This window comes from Dipodomys ordii, unplaced genomic scaffold, assembly GCF_000151885.1.
Source record: "Dipodomys ordii isolate 6190 unplaced genomic scaffold, Dord_2.0 Scaffold4, whole genome shotgun sequence".
NCBI lineage: Eukaryota > Metazoa > Chordata > Mammalia > Rodentia > Heteromyidae > Dipodomys > Dipodomys ordii.
In genome coordinates this window covers 36,747,958-36,767,103 of record NW_012267220.1, presented here as the reverse complement: position 1 = coordinate 36,767,103, position 19,146 = coordinate 36,747,958, and the positions used below count along the sequence as shown (strand labels likewise).

General features: G+C 40.0%; 1 protein-coding gene across 2 annotated transcripts; it reads right to left on the bottom strand.

Annotated features, from left to right (window-relative positions):
• Positions 1–1,147: 1,147 nt before the first annotated feature.
• Vdac3 (voltage-dependent anion channel 3) lies at positions 1,148–18,498 on the bottom strand. Of its 2 annotated transcripts, XM_013026448.1 has the most exons (10): positions 18,372–18,498; positions 15,716–15,742; positions 14,434–14,505; positions 13,250–13,299; positions 8,359–8,511; positions 6,402–6,454; positions 4,851–5,078; positions 3,247–3,397; positions 2,077–2,134; positions 1,148–1,676 (listed from the first exon to the last, which is right to left on the bottom strand). In XM_013026448.1, exons 3-10 carry the CDS (start codon positions 14,498–14,500, stop codon positions 1,585–1,587), a joined length of 852 nt encoding a protein of 283 aa, XP_012881902.1. In that variant the 5' UTR covers positions 14,501–14,505; positions 15,716–15,742; positions 18,372–18,498; the 3' UTR covers positions 1,148–1,584. The 2 variants fall into 2 exon arrangements, with proteins under 2 accessions (XP_012881902.1, XP_012881894.1); XM_013026440.1 differs by lacking the exon at positions 15,716–15,742 and having other exon boundaries at positions 14,434–14,502.
• Positions 18,499–19,146: the final 648 nt, after the last annotated feature.

Here is a 19,146-nt window from a genome sequence, read left to right as displayed (position 1 = left end):
ATGTGGAGGAGAGCTGGAGTAGTCAGTGAGGGAAGCGCATGTGGACAGTGTGGCCTGTTTCAGGTGGGCAGGGGAGCCATGAGACACCACAAGAGGTGTTCTGCTTTGGGACACTTCTGTGGACTCCTGGACTCAGGGTTGCAGTTATTATTTCATGCTGGCGACACTGTATGTGGACAGAAGTCATGGGCTTCCTTTCAACCTAGTGGCTCCTTCAGTGATGAGGACACTCAGTACATTCCTAGCCAGCCTGCACTTTAATACTTAAATTCCTATTTGGATTCTTGTACAAAAATGTGGCTCTTTGACTCTGAATTATTGATTAAATCATCTATAAGAAAACATAAGGGAAGAAAATGCAAACATACAACAATCTTCATCTCATTTAGGTTATAAGTAACAATCAGCCTCAAAGATAGTTCTTTAGTCTGTCCTCATTATTTCTCTCCCTTAGCCTTAACCACACTGGACTGAAGAAAGCTACTTTGGAGGTTGAAATTGGAAGGATCATAGTTCAAGGCTAGCCCAGGTAGGAAATTTCATGAGAATGCCTTAACTGAAAGCTAGGCGCAGAGCACATGCCTGCTATCCTAGCCATAATGGGAAACCTAACACTGGTAGGATGCACCCAGGTGCACTCTTCTGGGCAGGAAAACAAGATCCTATCCCAAAAGTAACCAGCAAAACGAAAAAAAAAACAAAAAACACTAGGGCTGGAAGTATGGACCAGCAAGCTCAAAGACCTGAGTTCAAATCCTAGAACCTCCTTTCCTGAAGACTTGGAAAAGCCAGATGTTTCTTCTTGTACCCCATATGACCTCATTCTATCCATCTCTCTTCCCTTTCCTATATCCCCCATTGCCTCATCTCCTCACAAACTCACACCCTGGAGCAAGCCTTCTCGGCAGCTCTGTAACACTGTCAGTGTGACACTCACTAGCACCCCGCAATAGGAATCCAGGTTTTCTCAGAGGCACTGCTCTGCCCTCACAGAGCAGGGAGGGAAACAGAAGAGCAAGGGACAGTCAGTAGCGCAACTAGTTGAGACATACCACTTCAAACATGAGCCCCACCTAGGAAATTGTTTCTCAAAACAAATCACATCAAATATTTTTAAAAATCTACCACTAGTAAATCAGATAAGCAGTTATGTTCCAAATGTGATGGGTTTATTTTATTTTACTCTGATGCAAAACCAAAGATTCCACTATAGCACAGAGACCAATGTATGAAAAGGTCATGAGAAAGTGTGGGACATGCAGGGCGTGATGTGCAAACTGGAGGGTCGGGTCACTTCCTTTAACATGACACTACATTGTCGCTGAGGAACACATTTAAATTAACACTGCACAACTCAATTGAAATGTGGCACAAACATGACAACTTCCAGGCATGCCTTCAAGGACCTCCCTTAAGATGGACTTGTAATCTCTAGACTTCAGTGTAAGAAGGATTACAATTCTTTGGAAGAATAAAAAGTTCACACTTTTGAAATTTCACAGAAGAATTTTTAAGGCCAAAACATAGTGGGTTCATTTCTCTTCACTTGTAGGGACAAATCTGCTGCTTTACTCAAAAATCAACCTAGGCTTCCAGTTCAAATCCCAACCCAACCTTGTGCCCTCCTGCGTTGAAGTTCTTCCCATCGACTAACGCTGATAGGGTCAGTTTGACTCCTAGAAAGAAGAAAACACCAAAATCACTTACAGTCAGTATTATAACCAGACTAAAATTCTCTAGAAATTCTGAGTAAAGTCAATGGCTAGAACAAGCTACACTAAACCAGCAGAGACTGCCTAAAAAAAAAATCTCTGGTCTATAATGAGTAAAGTACCACAAAGAATTACATTTGGAGGTTAGTATTAATGAGTGGGCAGCAAACTCCAAGGCAACAGTAAGCTTATCTTGATTATATACAGGAATATTCAGATTTTCTAAATTCTCAGACTTTCTGCCTGAAAAATCAAAACAGTCTGCTATAAAACAATCTGAGTCAAGGTCCCATGGTTATTGTAAGCTGTTCTAAATTAATCTCATTATTCTTCTATCACTCTCTATCCTAATCCCCTTACATACCTGGCCGAAGAGTCTGAGTATAACCCAGTCCAATCAGGCTGGCATTATTTACTTTAGCCTAAGATTAAGAGATGGAAATAGAAAACAATCAATTTCATAATTTAAAAGTCCAAAAAAAACACTATTTCACGCATAAAGTTTCCTAAGCTAAAAAGCACCTTGAGTTCAATCTAGAATTACTGGAACTGAAAACTGAATAGATAAAAGATAAATCCTAAAGCCAGGTGCCGGTGGCTTAAGCCTGTAATCCTACTCAGGAGGCTGAGATCTGAGGATCACGGTTCAAAGCCAGTCCAGGCAGGAAAGTCCGTGAGACTCTTATCTCCAATAAACCACAAAAAACCCGAAGTGGCGCTGTGGCTCAAGTGGTAGAGCGCTCGCCTTGGGCTGAAGAGCGCAAGGACAGCACCCAAGCCCAGAGTTCAAACCCCATGACCAACCAAAAAAAAAGATGAATCCTACGTCAATAAGACTAGTAGGAAAGGTAGGAACTGTGAGAATAATACACCTTTTAAAGTCCTTAAGTAAAATTTTAAAGCACAAACACCCTGTGTATGAAATTCTTTGAGATGCCAGTATATGACCTTTGACAGAGGAAAAAAAGGGTCCAAATCTTGGCACTGTTAGTTACTACTGGTCTTAACCTAGTTTCTAAGCTTCAGGAAATCCTGGATGAACATTAACACTGTTCACCACATGAAGAAATTTGTAAAGATGAAATAATACATGAAAAACCTTAGCAGAGTACCTGATATTTAAGGGCTCAATTCTATTAATATTAATAAGAATCATGATAGTTATAGACATAAATAACCTAATCCCAAAACCTTAGCAGAGTACCTGATATTTAAGGGCTCAATTCTATTAATATTAATAAGAATCATGATAGTTATAGACATAAATAACCTAATCCCAAGAGTTTTCAAGTAAGAAAATGCTGAAGCCAAATGAATAACTTATATAAGGCCAGACCACAGTCAAATAAATGGGACTAGGGCTAGAACTCACATTTTTTGCTTTAGGCATAAAAAAAACTTCAGTTATGTTAATGCTTAATGAGTTAGCTCATTAGAGTTAATAAAAAAAAATTAAACCACAACTATATCTCAACATTCATTTACAACTGGATGAAAATCTAAGAGCAGATCCAATCTGGAAGCATATTCTTACAGATAGAGAAGTTCTACAATCCAGCTTGTATTTAGCAGCAATGCCAAAACGGGTATTGTTGCTACCAGCCGTCCATGCAAGATTTATTGATGTTTCAATCTTCTCATTAACTTTCTGGTAGATGGAGCCTCCAAATTCAGTGCCATCATTCCTGTTCTCATGGAGTAAGAAACAGCCATAAATATTAGTCTGTACCATTCTTCCTTATGACAAGGAAATAAATTCTAAGGTTATTGAAACAGAGATTCCACTTTGCAACTACAAATTTAAGTAAACTTCCAGCATAAACAGCTACTAAACAAATGAAATCCCACGAAGCAACTTATAAATATCGAATTAAAAATATAAGCACTTAATTTATTTACTTGGTTCCTCTGTATAATGTAAAATTACTTAGACATGTTTTAATTATTCAGACACTTCAGGTAAATATGATCTATAGTTCTCTTTTACAGAATTAAAATACTTCAAGTAGAATTCAATAAGGATTCTGCAAAAACAGAGAAGCAAAAGTATATAAATAAGGTAATGCTGGATCTTACTAACAACATACTCTTCAAATGAGAAAGCAAATTCCTACAATACCCAAAGGTGTTGCTATAGGATACCTCAATTACTGCTCTATCCAATGTTTTTCCTAATAATAGCATTTCTTCCCTTTTGATACCATTGTTTATATACCACTGGGTGACTTTGCTCTAGCATCATAAATGAATTGGCACCTATCTAAAGGAGAGCAGTCTGCCAGATTTCAGAAACATACAACTTGCTCTTTGCTTCTGCTTCCTAGTATAACTACAGTGTCCAATAGGCCAAGTGATAAAATACAATTTAAAAGTTCAAGTTCACTCAGCCAACAGAATACAACCTGAGCAACTGGAACTCAGGACTGCTTAGAGGACTCTTGTAACTTCTACATGCAATAGGGATAGCTGGATTCTCACCAAAGATACCTAAAAGCCTCCACAGAATTACTGGGCATACTCCAGGAAACTCAAATCAATTTGGTGAGTGTTCTTAGTGGTCAACATGTAGAAACCACAGGAAGCAGAGTATCTCTAAAAGGTCCCTTTTATCAGGAGTAATGTACACCCTGGGGCATTTCTAGGAATTCTAGAGCTTCCCAAAGTCTGGATAAGGCTGAGGCCAGTAACTACCAGCAGCACAATACAATGAACTCAATGCACAAGCTTTCTGATAATGCTTTGCTTTGTCAGCAAGCCAGACATCAGTGGCTCAGGCCTGTAATCCTAGCTACTTAGGAGGCTAAGATGAGAGAATTATAGTTGGAAGCCAGCCTGGGCAGGAAAGTCCAAAAGACTCTTACACCTTAAATTAACCACCAAAAACATAACAAAACAGCCAGAAATGGAGCTGTGGCTCAAGTGGTAGATTACTAATCTTGAAAAATAGTTCAGAGACAGCATCTAAGACCTGAGTTCAAGCCCCATGACTGACATAAAAAAAATTATAAAAAAATTAAAAACCAGTAAGCACAGCAAAGCTGGACACCTACCAAAGTATATTACCATCACTCTGACATTCTCAACATGCTTATGACCAGAAATTGGGAGAAACTGCCCTGCATACTGAATTACACTTACACATGAGTATGCAGCTGGAAGTCTGCAGCCTTGTAGCCCAGGGCAAAATTATTCTGAGACAGTTTGGATTTGGCTGTGTCAAAACTCATCTGATAGCCAGCGAGCCAACCTTCAAAACCCAACACAGCCCAGCCATAGATGGTTGGTCCAGAAAAATCTATATCCACATTACTGCCAAGACTGAAACAATCCCGTTTATAAGAGGCCTTCAATTTCCCACTCTTCTTCCTATAAAAAAAAAAAGAACAATGAGAACAAAAATGAGTTTCTATTATAGAATCTTTATACGAAGACTCATTCTTCCATTATAAGTATTATTTTGGTAGATGGCATATATTTGGTAAAAATGTTTCACATGAGTTAGCTCTAAAATAAGACTAGCTCTAAAATAAGATTAAGATTAAAAGTGGATATACTATTATTATATATTCCTCACTATAAGCCCAATTAATAAGGTATCTGATAATTTCCTGAAGACATAAACTTGAAGAAACAGGACAGTCAGTGGGTACTAAGTTATAAAAGACTCGAAACATAAGTTCTAATGTTTTGTTGTATGGTAGAGACAATACAGATTATGAACTGTAAAACTCAAAAAAGCTAGAAAGAATTTGAAGGTTTTCACTACACACACGTAAAAAAGATGAATGTCGGTTGTGGGGCTTGAACTCTGGGCCTGGGCGCTGTCTCTCAGCTCTTCAGCTCAAGACCAGCACTCTACCACTTGAGCCACAGCGCTTCTGGTGTTTTTTCTTTTTTTTTTTTGCTTATGTGGTTCTGAGGAATAGAACCCAGGGCCTCATGCACGCAAGGCTAGCGCTCTACCACTGAGCCACCTTCCCAACTCAGTCATGAGACTTTTTATCTCCAATTAACCACTCAGAAAACCAGAAGTGGTGCTGTGGCTCAAAGCTGAAGAGCTGAGGAACAGCACCCAGGCCCAGAGTTCAAGACCCACAACTGACCAAAAAAAAAAGTTCTCAAGCCCTGGTACCTGACCAAAAAGAAAAAAAAAAGTGTGATAGAACTTGTTGTTATATAACTTGTTGTCATTATACACATGCATTTAACAGACTCCATCCTTCATACAGTAGGGACTATGTCAAGACAATAGGACATGACACAATCCCCGATTTTCATGAGGAAACACACTGAAGTGCTTTTATAAAACACACACTGAAGTGGTTTTATAAAGGCTAAAGAAACCCCGTAGGTGACAGTGTTATATGTCCAGATTACACTCCTAAGAAACTTCCTTCTCAGCAGAATACTACCTCCCTCAATCTTTAGGAAACTTAGGATATTGCTATGGACGCAGATTTTCGAGATCTTAAACCTTTTATATGGTATGCTTCTCTGGAATAGATTTATAAATTCTTGTTCATTTGTTCAATTTTCAAATGGGGGACACTCTATCGTTACATGGGTTTCGTGTTTCTAACAGCAGTCTCCTGAGTTCTCCTACCTCTATACTTTTCATTGCAACTCTGTTATAAAACATTAAGCTCTAAGGCTTCAAAACAATTCAGGAAATAGGGCTTGGATAATTACCCTGTGTTCGGTACAAATATGGTATCAAGAGTCAGTTTCAACCCTTCAGCCAACTGAAAAACAAAGATTTAAAATTAACAATTAGTGATTTTCAATCTTTTGACTCAAAAAAAAAAACAAATTTTAAAGTTTCCTGACTACTTCTGTAACAACATCACCAAAAAAAGAAAGAGCCACGTATTAAATTACAAATAATTACCTCCAATCTTTCCCTATCCCCTTAACTCCTCCCCTCATCCTCAGACTCCTAATGATTTAAGAAGAAGCCTTAGGGGGCTGAGAAGGTGGCTCAGTGGTAGAGTGCTTGCCTTGCATGCCTGAGGGCCTGGGTTTGATTCCTCAGCACCACATAAGCAAAAAGAAAAAAAGCCGGAAGTGGTGCTGTAGCTCAAGTGGTAGAGCACCAGCCTTGAGCTAAAGAGCTGAAGGTCAGTGCTCAGACCCCACGACTGGACCCAAAAAAAAAAAGAAGAACCCTTAAACCCAGGAGTTCTAGATTAGCCTGGGAACTCAGACCCCTCATGTGTTGGGTATTTTTCCTCTCAAAAGGAAAAGTGTTGAGTAACAATGGCCTATCCCTGGGAGATAAGACCTGAGAATCACAGCAAAAAGCTAGCCCAAGCAGGAAAGTTGTGACACTCTTATTTCCAATTAACCACCAAAAAGCCAAGAGTGTAGCTGGGGCTCAAGTGGCAGAGCACTTGCTTTGGGTTAAAAGGTGAAGTGAGAACATAAAGCCCTGAGTTCAAGTCCCAGTAATGGCACAAAAAGAAGGGAGGTTAAAACATATACACTAAACCCTATTACAGCAAGTAACATACACTACAGTGCAAAAAGAACAGAATTCTCCATGACAAATAATCTTGCCACCAGCACCTGGTGGCTCACACCTTTAATCAATCCTAAAGACTCAGAAGACAGAGATCTGAGGATCACAGTTCAAAGCCAGCCCAGGCAGGAAAGTCTCTAAGACTCTTAGCTCCAGTCAACCAGCAAAAAGCCAGAAGTGGAGCGGTGCCTCAAGTGGTAGAGTAGCTCTTTTGGAGCCTCCTGAGTAGCTGGATTACAGGCATGAGCCATCAGCACTCAGCTAGCAGAAAAATATTCCAATAAAAAATATTCTATAAAAAGCTCAGGGCCCCGGTGGCTCATGCCTGTAATCCTAGCTACTCAGGAGGCTGAGATCTGAGGATCACAGTTCAAAGCCAGCCTGCCTGGACAGGAAAGTCCATGAGACTTTTATCCCAATAAACTACTCAGAAAAAGCCAGAAATGTGGCTGTGGCTCAAGTGGTAGAACGCTAACCTTGAATAAGAGAGACTCAGGAACAGATGCCAGGCCCAGAATTCAAGCCCCAGGACCAGCCAAAAAAAAAAAAGTGCTCAGGAACAGTATATAGGCCCTGAGTTCAAGCTGCAAGATCAGAAGAAAATAATAATAAACTTGCTATCCCTTAATAAGACCCAACCCTTAATAAGACAACTTATTCAGGTGAACCTGTTTATTATCTACATTTGCCAATGAGTATACAGACATACCTTAAATAACAGTGCCCTGTACACAGTGAGCACCTGACAAGAATCTGCTAATATATTTTCTCCTTGAAAACATTAAAGAATTTTAGGAACAATTTTCTATAGAGCCAATTTTGCAATGTTCATAAAACTAAGCTTACTATAAGTAGTGTATTTTATTCAGGAGAGTTTTAGCTATGTAACAGAATAAACACTGGTCAGAACAAAGATGCAATGTGCCAGCATACTCACAATCAAAGTCTTATTTTCTAGAAACAAGACACACATACACACACACACACACACACCAAAAAAAGCCCCATACAGAGAAGAAATCCAGCTAATATATAGGATTGTAAAATCTCATTCAGATTACATTTGAGGCTTATTCATTATTCAATATGTGCCAGAGATAAGGAACTGTTTCTAATAGTTTCTCTTACCTTATTCTCCAAAGAGATCTCTGTCCCAAGAGTATTGTCTGTGTTCCATTTTTGGGTGAAGGTAAGTCCATAGTTACAGACCTTATACTTGGTCTCTAGATTGCCTGACGCTTTCCCTGTATCAGTATATGCATGACCAGAAGTAGAAAATTCCTGGTAAGAAAAAAAAATCACTTTAAAACAATCCCACAAAATAGAAAACACTTACAAAGCAGTGTTCAACTGTATCAGAAACCAATACAATTTACTTTTCACAAGAGCCCTTTCTCTACAGTACCACAGTTCCTGTTTTTTCTCTTTCTAAATATTTTAACTAATTTTACATCTTTCTATTACTTCACTCTAAGGCTGATATTTATTTTTCCATTCACTATCACTGGATATATTTTTTTCTTTTTTTTTTTTTTTTTTTGGGGGGGGTCTGGTCGTGGGGCCTGAACTCTGGGCCTGGGCGCTGTCCATCAGCTCTTCAGCTCAAGGCTCCAGCTCTACCACTTGAGCCACAGCACGACTTCCGGCTTTTTTCTCTGTGCTTATGTGGTGCTAAGGAATCAAACTCAGGGCCTCAGGCATGCAAAGCAAGCGCTCTACCACTGAGTCACCTTCCTAGCCCTATATTTTTTCTTTAGCAGAAAAAATACATATATATTTTTGTTAGTCATGTGGCTTGAACTCAGGGCCAGGTCGCTATCCCTGAGCTTTTCTGCCCAAGGCTAGTGATCTACCACTGGGAGTCACAGCTGCACTTCCAGTTTTCTGGTGGGCTTTCTAATGGACTTTCCTGCCACAATTCTCAAGATTACAGCCTCTTCAGTAGCTAGGATTATAGGTGTGAGCCACCAGCACCCAGCTAGTAGAAAAATATTTCTATAAACAAATGTCTTTTCTAAAAAGACAAAAATACTTAAACATCTTTCTTAAGTATTTTTCTTTGATGGCCTACAGAGATGATCTCTGTAATACATTTCACACAACTATCAAATTTAGAGATCCACAAAACCCCAAACACTATCATCTCATTCTGTTTGTTTCACTATGGAACAAACAGAGTACTTACACACACCAGGTAAGTACTATACCATTGAGCTACATCCTCAGCCTGATGCTTTTTTAAAATTTGATTTTTGTGGGCTGGGGCTATACCATAGTGGTACAGTGCTTGCCTACTTTGTGAAAGGTCTTGGGTTTGATCCCCAGCTCTGCAAGATAGACAAAGACAGGCAGACAGAAATTTACTGTGGAAGGGGGGCAGGGGAAGGCTGGGAAGGGATGTGAAGGGTAAAAAAAGGAGGAGTCTACAATGCTTGATAAGAAATATACTCATTATCTTGTCCATGTAATTGTAACCCCTCTGTACAGTATGTTCACAATAAAAAAAAAAAAGCTAAGCACTGAAAAAAAAAAGAAATTTACTGTGGAAAAATGCATTTAATATAAAGCTTACCATTTTAATAACCATCAAGTATAAAGTGGCATTAAGCACTGCTTTTGTCCCAAAGCTACCTGCAAAACTTTCAACATAAGTAATTTCAGTATTTACAATGGTCTGTTTTCATAATAAAATGGAGGGCTAATTTATCCCAGTTCCCTCTACCAGCCTGTGGTCTTCTAACATGGGCCTATCAAATAGTTCCTGGAATGCCTCAAGTATATCCTTCCAATTTAAGTGTCCTTTCAGTCATATGACCATCAGCAATTAAAAATAGACCTTCTTCAGGAAGGGGGAAATAGTCAACACCTGTCACTGGTAATCTATGTCTGTCAAGGAAGAAAAAAAAAAAAACATGTTGATTGGCCCATTTCTGAAATACTGCCAACAGCAATAAAAAGCTGCCAAACCTGAGCAGTTCTGTCTTACTGCCTTCAAAATGAGCTCTCCCTTTACTAAACATCATGGCCCAACTCTAGTCCACAGGCAATGAAACAGTGGGAGACTGTGATCTTCTATCAACACCCTACAGAAAGCTTTCAACCAGTATCATGCTGCATACTTAGGGCAAAGCGTTACCAAAAACTGATAAAATATTAGTCATATTTAACAGTTAATGTAATTCTTTAATGTGAAAATTTTTTTCTTTCTAGTAGCTCCAACTATCCAGTGTTGGGTATTTCTACATTTATGACAAGTATAGCAGATATAAATCTTCATTTTGGCATTGGGAAAACACAAAATTAAGGTGATGGAATAGGCAACATGTCTTACTTGCTATTATCATTTTTGTTCTAATTCAGTTGTGTTCTAATTTCACAATGTCATCAGGTAAAAACGCCATTTATGACATACATATGACACTTTCAGCTCTACATTAAATGTCAGTAAGCAACAAAAGCGTTACTGTCAATTAGGCAATATACAGTAAAAACACCTAGATACAATCTAAGAAATGTGAATGAATAAAATTTATTTTAAGTCAGTACCAGAAACCAAAAGCAACCACAAAAACATGCACAAAAATAGCATTTGTTCCTTACCATCTGAATGAGTATTACCATACCACAGCAGCATGATAGGGAGAGAAAATTTAGTTGATGACTTTTGTAATACAAACTTGTAAAAATTTCAAAATCTAATCAAAATGCATATAACTTTTCAATCTTTACCAGAATTATACACATAATATGCCCACCTTCATAAGGCAGATGCATATGTATGTATGTATGTATCTCCATTTATCCACTTATGCTAGAAAAACCAAGAGAATGAAAGTAACAAACCAAGGTTGTACTCTATACAATACAAAATATCAATGGAGGTTCACATGCTTTTTATCCTTCTAATTAAATTATATTAAAAAATAAAATTCACATGGTTTGAATAAGTAAATACCAACAAAAACTGCAGCCAATAAGGAGAAATCAGAAAATAAAGTGAATTAATAAAAACTACTCTAGCTGGGCACCAGTGGCTCATACCTGTAATCCTAGCTACTCAGGAGGCTGAGATCTGAGAATTGCAGTTCAAAGCCAGCCAAAGCAAGAAAGTTCATGAGACTCTTATCTCCAATTAACCACCTGAAAACAGGAAGTGGCACTGTGGCTCAAGTGGTAGACTGCTCGCCTTTAGCTGAAAAGCTCAGGGACAGCTCCCTGGCCCAAAGTTCAAACTCCACAACTGAAAAAAAATAATTTTTTAAAACTTTTTCTAAAAAATAAAAACTGCTCTATTTGCAGAGATTTTTGAAAGTTCTATGACTGATACCTTGAAAATATGTCAACATATTCTTTACCATATTCTTTTTTTTGGGGGGGGGCAGTCGTGGGGCCTGAACTCTGGGCCTGGGTACTGTCCCTCAGCTCTTCAGCTCAAGGCTAGGCTCTGCTCTGCCACTTGAGCTATAGCACCACTTTCGGCTTTTTCTGCTTATGTGGTGCTTGAGGAATCGAACCAAGGCAAGCACTCTACCACTGAGCCACCTTCCCAGCCCTCTTTACCATATTCTTAATTTCCACTAAGAAAAAAAGTTAAAAACATCAGTTTAAAAGTATAGAACAGCCAAGCGCTGATAGCTAACACCTATAATCCTAGCTACTCAGGAGGCTGAGATCTGAGGGTCATAGTTCAAAGCCAGCCTGGACAGGAAAGTCTATGAGATTCATCTCCAATTAACCACCAGAAAACCAGAAGTGGCACTGTGGGTCAAGCGGCAGAATGCTCACCTTGAGCTGAAGAGCTCAAGGACAGCTCCCAGGCCCAATGTTCAAGCCCCATGACCAAAAACAAAAAAAAAGTATAGAACAGCCAGGCAGTTCATGCCTATAATACTAGCTACTCAGGAAGCTGAGATCTGACGATCCCAATTCAAAGCCAGCCCATGCAGGAAATTCCATGACACTCCAATTAAACTACCAGAAAACTGGAAGTGGTGCTTATTAGGAAACTGAATCATGAGGGTATCAGAATAAAGAAGAGCAGAAAATGATTTCAACAGACCAGATCAACTTTAATGAAGAGTTGAAAAGAAATGTCATGGTGACCTGAGGACAGTCAGAAGACATGAGGCAGGTGAAATGGCAACAGGGGTGGAGGGGTTTAAGTAGGGTCATGGTGAGGGGGCAGGGTCACAAGGAGCTCAAGTGTTCAGAATCTCCTGAGGAGTTTATGGTACAGATCTGGTAGGTCCAGGAACTTTTATTAAGTCTTCTGCCCCATATGCTTCTAGAAATTCAGGTGCCTATCACCTGGGGTGGGGGTAGGGAATTAGAATTTCATGTTTAGATTAAGATTCTGGGCTGGAGACTGGGCTAGAGAATTTAGGGAAAATCCCCTAGGGAGAAGGGTAGTCAGTGGGCCAAACCATGGAAGTAATATTGAGTTATAAGAACAAAGCAGGTTTCTATCAGCACTCTGGCTCAAAATGGTAAAATGCTGGCCTTGAGCAAAATAACTCAGAGACAGCACCAAGTTGTCCTTCAAGCTCCACAACTGACAGGAAAAACAAAAAGTGTAGAAAACCTATATAAACACATGTACAAATATATCTTATTTTTACATTTCATTTAATCATGAGAAACAGATTAAAATTAATTTGATAAAAGATAAACTACATTTCTCCATGGAAAATAAGTTTAGTACACACACACTTATATATATATACACATACGTGCTCATGAAATATGATAATCTTACTTTTTATACATACTAATTGTATAAAAGGGGTTTTATTGATATTCTATAACTTCTAAGAGTAATATGCAGAATACTTTTATATCACAGGCACCAATGTCTCCCCCAGAATTCAACATCATAGTCTAAAATGTTAGAGTAGGACTAAGCTGTATGGGAGATAACATAGTGCCAAAGTCTACTGCTTCACATAGTAAATCAATGATTTTAAAGCAAGTTCCTTTAGGTTAATTACACTACATAATCAAAACTGTATTAAGTACTCACCACTCCACTACAAGACTTGGTTCTCAGATCTATTTTGACCATGCCAAACCCTAGACACAAATACACAAAAACAAAGTAATGCACAAAATGTAACACTCCAGTTTCCTTTAACTCAACAAATATGAAAATAATACATAGTACCATCATATGAAAATACACAGTATTCCTGTTCAATTCCAACTGAACTGTAACCAAGAGCAATTTTAAATCCCATCAAAATGAAAAAAGACATACTTTAAAATTTTAAATAACAAATGAAAAACATTTCAAGAACGAGCCAGTAAGTGGCTTCTAACTATAATACTAGCTAAGCAGGAGGCTGAGATATGAGGAAATCTCTGTTCAAAACTAGCCAACCAGAAAGTTAGTCTCTTATCTCTAATTAACCAGCAAAAAAACTGGATGTGAATCTGTGGTTCAAGTGCCAGCCTTGAGCAAAAAAGCTCAGGGATATCACCCAGGCTCTGAGATCAAGCACCAGTACCAGCACCAAAAAAGAATTCTGAGAATGAAAATTACCAGATGATATATATATATACAAAAAGTTAAAATATAATTAGTATTAGTAAAAAAAGCCAAATATGTACAGTAAAAAATTAAATTTAAATCTAAGAATATATACAGTTTTATCTTTCCCTTCATGAAAACTGAAAAAAAAATCATATGGGAAGTACTTTCATTGTCCCCAAGGCCAGCCAAAACATATATAAGTGTTATATACGTATATTATTTCATGTTACAGACAAAATACATACATATATATATGTGTATTTGTACATAATTGCTTGTTATGCTGTAAGAGATTATACTTTTAAAGAATGAAATCTAGGGGCTGGGAAGGTGGCTCAGTGGTAGAGCGCTTGCCTTGCATGCATGAGGCCCTGGGTTCAATTCCTCAGCACCACATAAACAGAAAAAGCCAGAAGTGGCGCTGTGGCTCCAGTGGTAGAGCGCTAGCCTTGAGCTGAAGAGCTGAGGGCCAGCACTCAGGCCTAGAGTTCAGGCCCCACAACCAGCAAAAAAAAAAAAAAAAAGAATATGATCTAATAATCTGTTAATTATTCCTTAAGACCTGGGAAGTACATTGTTTATTTACCCTTATTTTATTAACAGCATCCTACACACAGTAGGCCTTCAACACTAACTCTTTAGGCTAACCTGGAAATGTTCAAATGCCTACTTACCATATCCCTTGTTGAAGATATCCTTGGCAGCCTTTCCTAGGTCACAGTAAGTCGGTGTGTTACACATATCTTTTAAAGGAAAGAAAACAAAAGAATATTCATTTAGCCGGGTGCCAGTGGCTCACACCTGTAATCCTAGCTACTCAGGAGGCTGAGATGTGAGGATGGCAGTTCAAAGCTAGCCCAGACAAGAAAGTATGAAGCCAGCCCAGGCAAAAAGTCCATGAGACTCTTATTTCCAATAAGCTACTTTAAAAAGCCAGAAATGAGGCTGTGGCTCAAGTGGTAGAGCTAGTGCAAAAAGAAGCTCAAGGACAACACCCAAGCCCAGAGTTCAGGGCCCAAGACTGGCAAAAACGAAAACAAAACAAAAAACATTCATTCATTGCATGTCTACTCTTTGATCCTAAGAGGTACACAGTCTTTGCCTCTTCCCTGTCACTGAATTTATGCACTTAATGCAATCAGAATTCAAAGAATGCATTCTGGTCCTGGAAAAACTTTCCAGAATTTTAGAAATTAAAAGTTTTCTCATGAGAGTCAGAGGCCATCTATCTTTCTGATTAAATTCCAAAGAATGCAAAGTTCTCAGTCTGAAAGAGATGCTTTGTTTTATAAACTTGACTTTTCAAAATAAAATGCAAAACTTACCTTAGAAAAACCTGTCAGTATTATAAATTAAATTTATTGCAAATGTTATTGCAGAGAATATGGAAAGAGATCTATTATTTGTGTATGTGGAAGTTTAGATAGGGAAAAATTTAAGATTCTTTGACCAACATAACAGGAATGATCTATATGATATGACTATATTGCCAGTTGTCAAAAATTTCACTTTAGCTGTTACTTCATCAGTATCCTTGAATTATAGTGACATGATTCCACTTGTGAGGGAAAATATTATATTAATCAACTTCAATGTTACCTCTGTATGGTGGTGCTTTGCAGTTTTTGCCAATGTTGAATGTGGTTAACTTTTTAAAGAATGTATTACCTTTGATTTATTTTTCCTAACACTGAAGTCTTGCAGCAGGTGCAATTTAAGATTGCCAAGAATTTCTGTATGCATATACTAAGGATTGAAACTATACCTGATGGGGTGTGATTTTAACATATATCTTTATTAACCGTCAAACATTGCTTAATTCATATTTGAAAAGCTATGTGTCATAATTAAACAAATTTTCATGTATCAGCAACTATTATTTGTGTATCTACCTCTTAGCTTGCCTAAACACCTTTATTTAAAATTAAAATTAGTGCATATTTCAAAAAAAAAAAAAGAAAAACCTGTCAAACAGCCAAAAAGCTGTGTAAAGAGACAAAACACAAATTTTAAGGAACCATAAAATTATGCAGCCAAACACCTCAGGGCTGGAATTGGAAACATAGTTTAGTGGCAAAATGTCTGCATAATATACACTAGGGTTCAATTCTTAACACCATTAAAAAGAAGCCACATGCTCAGTGCTGGTGGCTCAACACCTATAATCCTAGTACTCAGGAGGCTGAGATCTGAGGATCACAGTTCAAAGCCAGCCCAGGCAGAAAGTCCATGACTACCAAAAAACCAGAAGTGGAGCTGTGGCTCAAAGTGGTAGAGCACTAGGTCTTGAGCAAAAGAGCTCAGGGACAACCCCCAGGCCGATTTCAAGTCCCCTAACCAACCAACCAAGGGGGGAAAAAAAAGCCACAGGATAGGGCTTGTTGGTGCCTATAATCCCAGCTTTTCGGGAGGCTTAAGCAGGAGGATCAAAAATTCAAGGCCAGCTTGAGCTGCAAAAGAAGGTAGTTTCAAAAAAAAAATTACAACTCTAATTGAAATTTTTTAATTAAAAAATTATGACAACTGAATATATTTACCCAGAATATTGTCTTTCTTCGAAAACTCTAAAGTGTTGTAATTTAACCCATGAACCAGAAATAGAAAAGAGCCTACACGTATTAGACCAAAACATGGTATGAACTTAAATTGAAAACCCAAGGTGCTTTTGCTGTGTCTTTATTCTGTAGTTACCCAGTTTTTTATATTGCCAGTATGACCTTCACACCAAATTCTCCAGAGCCACCAACACTACTGAGCACAACATTCCTTCTTTGCCCTCTTTGTATAAAGGAAGGCTTTTCTTGCAGTTAGTTCTGATCTATTCCCTGTTGCAGACTCAAAAGCTGTCTAAACAATTAGAGAACCACCACAAGCAGTCCTATTAGCAGGATTTTACATACCAGAAAAATCCAGAGTCTCAGCTAGTCCTTTTGCTTAGTATTTCTGGATCATTTATCTATACAAACTATTGAAATAAATAAGCTATTTGTTTATAAAAAGTCCCAGTCTTAATCTAGACTTCTGCTAAATTTCTATCTATACATCTATGATGTACTTCATTTTGAGTCTGTGCTTTACCCTGAACCTGTCACATACAGCAGACACTATGACATAAAGAGGAAAAAGTATTATATAAAAATTACACAAATGAGCTGGATACTGGTGGCTCACAGCTATAATCCTAGCTACTCAGAGGGCTGAAATCTGAGGATCACAATTCGAAGCCAGCCTGGGCAGGAAAAGTCCATAAGACTCTTTATCTCCAACCAACCAGCAAATTTGTAAAGTAGAGCTGTGACTCAAGGAGTAGGATGCCAGCCTGAACAATAAAGCTCAGGGACAGCACCCAAGCTCTGAATTCACACTTCAGTACCAGCACACACCCACACATAAAGTAAAAGAAAAGAGGGCAGGGGGCATAATTCAATGGTAGAGTACTTGCTTAGTATGTGTGGGGCCTTAGGTTTGATTTCCCAGCACAGAAAATAAATCAGTAAAGGTACTAAGAGTGACACAGATGTACTAACTCAAACCATAATAAAACTTTGCAATAAGCTAAGGGCATTGCACAGTTCACCTCTAGAGCAATTATTTTACAACGTAATTGCTCAAATGATCAATTCTGGACTTTTTACATGTTCTCAGTTCAAATTTGATGCTATTGTTCCTTACGATCACAATCAATGCTGATGTCTGTCTAAACTTTGCCACAAGCCCCCAAGTTTGGTGGTCAGTATAGAGACGGAGTTAATATCTACTAAAAAGTGTTTAAAGCTTTACTCTGGTTTTTCATACTGTCAAGACACACACTGAAATATTAATAAGAATCCATATATAGATAATTCGGCATTTCGCTTTATTTTTCAAAACTAGTACAGGCCAAGTAGCTGGCTTAGTTTACTACTGATCTCACTTCTGCCCATTTCAGCCTTCCTTTTTCAGGCCCATGATACAGAGGGCAAATGCACTGCTGGTATGATCAAGCAAAAATAGAGGTGACACGAAGACAGCGTTACTCGAGAGACAAACTACAACTACACATTTCTGTTAGCTCTACAAAATGCACTTATTTGTAGACGTGCACTGTACAACGAGCTGCACCGACCCGCGCGGTGAGGGGGGTGTAAACTAGATAACTTCACTCTACACAACCTCCCACTTGACAGTCGATAACGAGCCCCTTTTGTTCCCAGTTTCTGCTTCACGGGTTGCTCGTCCAGCATCCTCCCGCGGGTCCCAGGGCGGCCCCGCCCGCCGCCGTCGGCCGCCCTTGCCCGTGCGGGCGGCAGGTAGGGCAGGGAAGGGAGGGGGTCTGGGCTCCGGAACTCAGCCTCCCCGGGAGCCACCCTTCCCCCGGGCCTGGCACTGGGGAAGCGGGCCTAGCCGCAGGGCGGGCCGGGTGGTAGAGCCGGAGCGGCGGCGGGACGGCTCCACCCCGACGCCGGCGAGCACAGTCCCGCAGGAGCCAGCGTCCCTCGCGGGGCCGGCCCCGCGCCCCGTTAGCCTCTCCGTCCCGGCCTCGTTGGACTACCACTGTCGGTCTCCGCCCAACTGCGGCCCACCACTCCCCGGTTCCTCCCCCGGCCCGGCCCGACGCCACCATCCTCCTCACCTACAACCCGAGGGCCCGGCCCGCTCCGCCAGGGCAACGCAGAAGGTCTTCTTCGAACCAACGCCGTCCGCGCCTGCGCGGCCTCGCTCCCCCCCGCGGCGCCTGCGCGCCCTGCCGCCCCCGAACGCGAGCGCGCCGCGGAGTCGCGGGTCCGGGCGCCTAGCTCAGCAGCCCGGCGACACTCGCCACCAACTGTCCGACTCCGCGGGCGCGTGCGCAGGAGGGTGTGGACGGGCGGGCGGTAGGGAGAGGCCTAGGGACCGCGGCCTTGCAGGGGCTCCTTCTCGCGAGATCGCCCCGAGGCACCTAGCTACAGTTGCCACGGAGAGGCGGGGGACCGCGCGAAGAGAAGATGTGACTCCTGCGCATCACACCAGCCTTGATTCTCTGCAGGTCTTTATGGGAATTTCATTTCAGACTGACTAAAATTCAAGAATATGATCCTTATTTTCCTCATCCTAAAGATGAGAAAACAAGCTTCCAGGGGGGAAATGACGTAATCAAGATCAAGAATATATCAGTAGGTTATAATTCAAAGGAAGAAAGGAGGTGGACAAGGGAATGGCCTTTCTTTCGAGAAGAAAACCAAGTGATCAACGTAGGAGAAATTACAGAAGTAAAAACTCACTTTGGTGCCAAAATAATTAATGGCTGAGGATATTCCTGTGGTTTCAAAGTGTCACCCCAGCCGGGCGCTGGTGGCTCACGCCTGTAATCCTAGCTACTCAGGAGGCTGAGATCTGAGGATCGCGGTTCAAAGCCAGCCCGGGCAAGA

Coding starts and splice junctions, on each gene's coding strand:
- Vdac3 (XM_013026448.1), bottom strand. CDS start 14,500: ATGTGTAACACACCGACTTACTGTGACCTAGGAAAGGCTGCCAAGGAT. Junction 13,300..14,433: donor TATCTTCAACAAGGGATATG/GTAAGTAGGCAT, acceptor ATTTGTGTCTAG/GGTTTGGCATGGTCAAAATA. Junction 2,135..3,246: donor ATTGTAGAACTTCTCTATCT/GTAAGAATATGC, acceptor TCTTAATCTTAG/GCTAAAGTAAATAATGCCAG.